General features: G+C 42.1%; 1 protein-coding gene across 1 annotated transcript in view; it reads left to right on the forward strand.

The window, feature by feature from the left end:
• LOC147724947 (uncharacterized) overlaps nt 1-5,915 on the forward strand; it is a 110,418-nt gene extending 104,503 nt beyond the window's left edge. Inside the window, exon 3 of the mRNA XM_086966437.1 lies at nt 3,373-5,915. Within this exon, the coding sequence (XP_086822563.1) occupies nt 3,784-5,358 (1,575 nt within the window). The 5' untranslated portion in view covers nt 3,373-3,783 and the 3' untranslated portion in view covers nt 5,359-5,915. The remainder of the gene's footprint in view (nt 1-3,372) is intronic.
• The last annotated feature ends 1,929 nt before the right edge of the window (nt 5,916-7,844 follow it).

Raw genomic sequence — 7,844 nt, forward strand, 5'->3', positions numbered from 1 at the left:
CCGAGCCCTTTGCTCCGCAGCTGGAAGGATGTTGACGTGAGACTACTAGACAGGAATGTATTTTCGAGGAGTGGAGCAGATAACTCGAAGGTTGAATTCAGCCTTGGCAGGCAACAGGCTGAGCCAAGCACCGTTAGCCGTGCAGGGAGTAGGACAGAGTTCATAGTTACGGGGGCAGCCTGGGCAGCCTGTGCTGAGGCTCTCAGAGTCGGAAGGCAGGAAGAGCTCGATGGCAGAAATTCAGGGCCTACTTCGCCAGAGCTGAAAAACACGTGGAGTACACTACATAAAGACGTTGGCATGGCATATTTAGGAACGGACTATTTGATCCATTCATGGTGGATCTGAAAGAGGACATGTTAACGTTGGACGCAAATGTATTTGCGTCTTCATAGCTTGAAGGGGAGGGAACTTACATGTACTTGTAACGTGTACACGGAGTCGGTGGGGTCTAAGATAGGGGACACAATCGATCACAAAATTTATATTACCTCACATTCACCCACCTTTCATCCTTCCATCCATACATCCATCCTTCATCCATCCACCCTTTCATCCTTCCATCCATCCATCCATCCACCCTTCCATCCATCCACCCATCATTCATCCACCCACCTTTTCACACATCCATCCATCATTCATCCACCCACACTTTCATCCTTCCATCCTTCACCCGTCCACCCTTTCATCCTTCCATCCACACATCCATCCTTCATCCAGCCACCCTTTCATCCTTCCATCCACACATCCATCCTTCCACCCTTATTTCCTTCCATTCACCCATCATTCATCCACCCACCTTTTCACACATCCATCCTTCATCCATTCACCCTTTCATCCTTCCATCCATACATTCTTTCTTCATCCATCCACCCTTTCTTCCATCCACCCACCCATCATTCATCCATCCACCTTTTCTGTGCCTCTCTCATTGGGGGGGGGGGGGGGTCAGTATCTCTCTGCCTCTTCTTCCTTCTTCTTCCTCTCTCATGGGAGGGCCGCAGACAGGCTGTAACATCTCACCGTGAAGAACAGACTCTCAGACACATTTCTCCCACACAGGCGCCAGGTATGAGGGCTCATGGGACTTGAACCAATGATTTATGGGACATGTCGGAGGGGGGGAGAGGACCTTTCATGTGCTTTACAGGCGGGTCCCACAGCTCCAGGCTCGTAACGCCCATTGAACTCAAAGGGCTACAGCCTCCTCCCCCAGCCACCCCACCCCCCCCCCCCTCCTGTATGTGAGCCCGGCTGAAACAGCTTCACTGGACACACACAAATCCACAACCAAGTACTTCACAGGTCTTTAAAAGACCTTTTACTTGTTAATGAGACTTTGATGTTTTTCACCCCTCGATGTGAATTAGGCCTCTGCCATGAGCACCCTCAATCATCCTGACGCCACTAAGGCAAACTGACAGAATCTGCGACCCCCTTCCCAGGACTCCACGACCCCCCTGGGGGTCGCGCCCCACAGATTGAAGACCTCTGCTCCATGGTGTCTTCATTGCATTGAGGATTGTTTTTGTGTAGGAAGGGGCACCATCCTGCACTAAAACAATCCAGAGAGATGTTTTCTTCTTTCCATGTAATGCAGCACACATGGAAAGAGGAAACGAAGAAAAAGAAAAATATTTCTCCTCGTTACGCCTGCTCTGGGGGGCGTACGTTTTTGGCGCTGCCCCAGCTTTACGTTAAAAAGTAAATCTGGGACAGCGTCAAAATCCATGGGTCTTGCATGGGAAAACCCCCTGCAGTGTCCATTGAATTCCTCCCTGGCGCAGAGTAAGGCAAAGCAGCGATTTGCACTGCTTTTTGTTACTCCATCCCAAAGTGTGCATGCAAAGCCAGGCAGAGCGGCTGTGCGTGGCCTTATAGATATGGTTGCGAGGTTAGCGCTGCCAGAGCATAAGAAAAAGTGACACTCCGGCGGCGAAAGCCTCTCATAAATAAGCCCATTAGCTTATAAACTTTACAACACACACACACACACACAAATTCCCTGTTTTGACCACAATGGGGAAAAAGACCTCAGTATAGTGCTTGAGACCAAACAGTGAGACAAAATATTCCTTCATAGTAATAATTTTGCTAGGCTTGCCCAGGGAAGAGAGAGTGACTATAAAAATCAGTTTGATGGTCTCTTACTTTCGCTCGTCTCCATTCTGCCAACCATGTGCACTCTAACACTTGCTGGAAGGAATGTGGTGATGTGGGTTTCCTATTACACATCTTGCGGACTTGTCCCGGACTGCAATGTTTTTAGTACAGGATTTTTCTAGCAATGTCACAAATCCATGTGCAGACTACAATTAGACAACCCCAGTTTTCCCTACTAAGCAGACCTGGGGATGGAATATACTTCACTCCACAGCAGGCTAGTAAACTTCCCACCTCCTGTTGGCATCCAGGCATACCTTTTTATCCCTTCAGAGGAAGACCACCCCATCAATATAGAAGCTACGGCCACATAAGCTCTGGTATCTACTGGGGCATGAAACAATTGCATACAAACTCGTAGACAAATCTCTTCAATTCAGTGGAACCCAGTTCTGTCATACGTAAACAAAGACTACAAAGGCATGACCTGCCCTCAGTGGGTGAAAGCTGTGGGCACAGTCAACTACATTTTTGTTTGGGATAACTAAAAACTCAGGAGACTGAGGTATGACGAAGCTTATAACTTTGTAAATGAGTGGTCGAGGGTAGTAACAGGACTTTGGGTGTGAACTTTGGGACATTAGTTTCATCGGGCATGTCCAACTGAAGGTTCTTTTTTTTGTTCTTTTGTTTTAAGTAATAACAAAAAACTATTGAAATTAGAATGCTACTGTGATTTAAGGTCTTTTGCTTTAAAAATGTATGAGACAGAAATATAATGCTACTCTTTTGGTATCTATGATGACAGTATTTTGTACTTGAAAACAATAAATTGTTGTTTTGAGGATTAAAGGTGAAGCACGCATTTAGGATTCACAGCCACATCAAATACAGTACACACTCCACCTTGCTCTTCAGTGTGCTGGTCTCCCTTGTTCCAACACACCCATAATCTCCCATTCATATACAAGAAAATGGCGACAAACAGCTTGAACAAAGTAACCTGAAACAAAGACCTTGCATTCCACAGAAATTCGATTTTTGCATTCTTCCTATGTGACATGGTACATCAAACGATATGCATATTGCACTCCTCTTTTTCCATACCAGAAGGCAAAAAGTAACACAAAACTCTGCACTTCTGAGCAATGCCGTTTAGCGCACTCATACACTCTTTTAAAGAAATTTCAAACTTGAATATTTTTGTGCATAAGTGAACACCAGACCTTTTCTAATGATACATTCATAATTCATTTTCTTCTTTCACAGCCTCAGAGGGTGCCGATGAACAGACCACCAGCGCAATATGATCAGCTAACACTGCAACATACCCTCAGCAGCAACAGTATAAAAAATTAATCGTACCACAGCAAGCAAAGTGAGGAAACATTTGAATATGGATTCTGGTATAGAAAACTTCCATGACAGTGCACAAAGTGCCAGACAACCTTTACTGCCAGCTTGAATGGGTTCACATGTTAAAGAATTATCTTTAGATACTTATATCAGTATATGAAGTGTGAGGAAAACCATCGCTGATGATGGTTTTATTATATCAGAAAATCTAGCCTGGGTAGGAAAGTCATATGAGCTGCAGAGAGTTTCAATCACAGTTCAAATATATTCAGGCACAAAAGTTTCCAGGCCTGAAGGGATTGTACTATTTTTTAGTGTGTGAAAATGTTCGCTTACACACCATTTTTCTTTAATCCTCCAATATTCCACGCTGGTGAGATTCCATACCAATACGCAGATTTTGGGAATAGCTTCATTCAAAATTCCGATCTAGTGACTCATCAGATAACTAATGATGGGAAGAAACAGTACAAATGTACATTGTGTGAGAAGATCTTCAGTCGAAGGGGTTATCTGTACTCTCATCAGAGGAGCCATACTGGAGAAAAGCCATATTCATGTTCACAATGTCAGAAAAGATTCCTTTGGAAGTCATCGCTATTAAAACATCAAAGAATCCATACTGGGGAGAAACCATACAAATGTAGTGAGTGTGACAAAAGCTTCTTTCTGAAATCTATTCTCCAAGCACATCAGAAGATTCATACTGGGGAGAAACCATTCAAATGTACAGTGTGCGAGAAATGCTTCACTGAAAGGGGTAATCTATATACGCATCAGAGAAGCCATACTGGAGAAAAGCCATATTCTTGTTCACAGTGCCAGAAAAACTTCACTTGTAAAGCATCTCTGATAACACATCAGAGAATTCATACTGGGGAGAAACCATACCAATGTAGTGAGTGTTACAAAAGCTTCAATATGAAATCTAATCTCCAGTCACATCAGAAGGTTCATACTGGGGAGAAACTGTACCAATGTAGAGAGTGCCAGAAAAGATTCACTTGGAAGTCATCTCTAATAAAACATCAGAGAATCCATTCTGGGGAGAAACCATACCAATGTAGGGAGTGTGACAAATGTTTCAGTGGTAGGTCTAATCTCCAATCACATCAGAAAATTCATACTGGGGAGAAACTGTACCAATGTACAGAGTGCCCAAAAAGCTTCTGTCGAAACTCACAACTATACAGGCATCAGATGATCCATACTGGGGAGAAACCGTACCAATGTACAGAGTGCCAAGAAAGCTTCTGTCGAAACTCACAACTCTACATGCATCAGATGATCCATACTGGAAAGAAACCGTATCAGTGTACAGACTGTGGGAAAAATTTCACTAAAAACTCACATTTGTTGAAGCATCAGGATAGCCATACTTGTAAAAGATTATATGAGTGCACGGAGTGCCAGAAAAGCTTCAGTAGGCGACGGAATTTGTTACAACATGAAAGAATCCATACCGGAGAGAAGCCATATCAATGTCAAGTATGTGAAAAAAGCTTTAGTCATAGGTATACTCTATATTCACATCAGAGGATCCATACAGGGGAAAAACTATATTCGTGTTCAGAGTGCCAGAAATGCTTCACTTGGAAGTCAACTCTGATACAACATCAGAGAATCCATACTGGAGAGAAATATCACCAATGCACAGAGTGCCAGAAAAGCTTCATTTGTCGACAGGATTTGTTAACGCATGAAAGGATCCATACTGGAGAGAAGCCTTACCAATGTAAAATGTGCAAGAAAAGCTTCAGTCAATGGGGTCACCTATATTCACATCTGAGAGTTCATTCTGGGGAAAAACCATATTCATGTACTGAGTGCCAAAAAAGGTTCACTAGGAGGTCAGCACTAATAAAACATCAGAGTGTCCACACTGGGGATAAACCATGAAGTGTATCTAGTGTGACAAAAGCTCCAGTCCGATCCCTGCTTCAATCATATCACAAGATTCATCCTAGAGAAAAATCGTACTAATGTACAGAGTGCTAGAAAAATGCCATAAGAAGCTCACAACTGTACGTGCATCCGTTGAGCCAAAAAGGTACAAACCGTACCAGTGCAGGGTGAGCAAGAAGAGCTTCAGTCGATGATCTAGTCTTTATATGCATTTGAGAATATGTACTGGGGAAAAATGACCAGTGCATTCATTTTAAGAAGAATATCTGCTGGTGCTTTACAGTCATTGGAAAGTTCATACTGGAGAGAAACCATTCTGGTGTACAGATTGCAAGAGAAGCTTCAGTCGGAGTGTATCTTTATCAGGCCTCTTGAAATCTACTCGATAAGGCGAGTCAGATTTTATCAGGGCAAGCTATTTTTAGGGCCCACTGACTAGATCTGGCAAGCTAATTCAATCTGGCCAAGAACAGGTGTTCTGTTCATTCAGAAAGTGAATGAGCCATAAAGATCCCTTTAAATCATGTTTTTATCTTATCACATTTGCAGTGTGGACAGAAGTCAAATGTCAGGTTATGCCTTTTTACAAATTACTGCTTATTTTATCCTGGAGATTGGTGTTTACTTGTCTTTCTCTAACTGCCTGCAAAGTTAGACGATGTTATAAAGTTAACTGTCTAACAGTTGTGCTGGGCGCACAACATTTAAATAGCGTATAAGTGAACTGTATATTTCAAAATATATTTCAGTAGTTAGGACAACACTTTTTTAATTCCGAAGTGAGATGAAACAAAGATTTCAATAGAATCAAAACAAATCAGAATACTTGGTGATATGTAAACGATAAAAAATATTGGCAGCAGATTTCCAAACATTATCCTTTGTACTCTATATAATGTTAGCAGTAAAACTATGACACTGGGAAGGGTTGTGGCAATTTCTATGGGAAATGTCTGTAAGTGACAGCGTGCTACCAACTCATACTTTAGTAATTTATTTATGAAAAGTGAGTTTTTAAATATGAACTGAAAGAGTTTCCTGCTCCCGCCCTGACGACAGTGCTATTAGTGAGCTAAGAGTCAAGTCGGGGATCATATGCATCCTATATGTGAGCTAGATTGTCATTATACATTAAGCAAAGGGTTAGTCTATCAAATCAATCAAGAGGTTTTTTTTTGTACAGCAGACATGCTGAACTCGCTTATTTAAAGACCCGCTTGTATATCATAATGAAGAAAAAGCCAATCTGTGAAATAAAATATTTACCTAGGCTCACACAGTGTGAGACAAATTTATGGGTGAAGCGCATTACAGTTAGGTCGAGTAGATTATTCATGTTTCTTGACCTGCAGGTCTGATAAAAAAAATTCAGATTTTTCTATGCCTGTTGAATAACTCATATGTTCATACTAATGGCAATTACGCTACTGTTTCAAATTTGGTAAGCATTTATGCAGTCGCCAGCCCTGAGATTACATCAAAGGATCCACTTGAGACAAAATTCACAGTCTAAAAAGACCATACACAAGTTGCAATTAACCTTAGAGATTAGTAATGCAGAACATGAGCCCAAGAGGATCCTAATAAAGAAACTTCCTTGTATTACTAGTGAGATTTTGCTTTGAATGTAAAAATTACTTTCTGTCATCCTTTGAGCATAACTTTCATTTGATGATTTATAAATGTATGACACCACTTCCTCACAGAACTATTAATAATAACCCCAGATCTCTCCCTATGCAAGGATCCCCCCCCATACCCCCAGTCTGTGCATATTGAAAGATTTCCCTCTTCTCACCATACAAGATACAGAGAACTTACTAAAATTTGCAAAGTCGGGTTCCCCCTAGACCTTATACCCGCCAAAAGCGTAAAAAAAACTTGCTATCGAGTTGGCGAAACCTCTTTGTCCGTTCTCAATTACTCTATTAGGCAAGGCATACTTCCCAAAGAATGGAAAACTGCACAGATTATGCCAATCAAGAAAAATGATAGATTACCATTGAATGTTGTTACTAATTACTGACCCATTTCATTGCTTCCACTGTATAGCAAACTGCTAGAAAAACATATCAACAAGCACCTTTCAGCCTTTGTGGAGTCCTCTAACTGCCTCAACATCTCTCAATCAGGGTTTCGCCCCCGGCACAGTACTGAACTGGCCTTGGTCAATGTAGTAGATGACATTTGTATGCAAGCGGACGCAGGTCGTGCAGTAATTCTTATACTGCTCGACCTGTCGGTCGCATTCGATACGAATTCCCACCAGATCCTGCTAGACAGATTACATTCTATAGGCGTTCAGGACACTGTCCTTGAATGGTTGAAGGACTTCCTCAAAGACAGAACACAAACAGTTAATCTAGGGCCTTTAAATCCAACACTACAATGGTAACTAAAGGGGGTCCTCAGGGCTCTTGTCTCAGCCCTCCCCTATTTAATGTGTACATCGCCTCCCTAGCGTCACTCCTTAGGAATAT

The sequence above is a fragment of the Lissotriton vulgaris genome, chromosome 4_1 (assembly GCF_964263255.1).
Source record: "Lissotriton vulgaris chromosome 4_1, aLisVul1.2, whole genome shotgun sequence".
NCBI lineage: Eukaryota > Metazoa > Chordata > Amphibia > Caudata > Salamandridae > Lissotriton > Lissotriton vulgaris.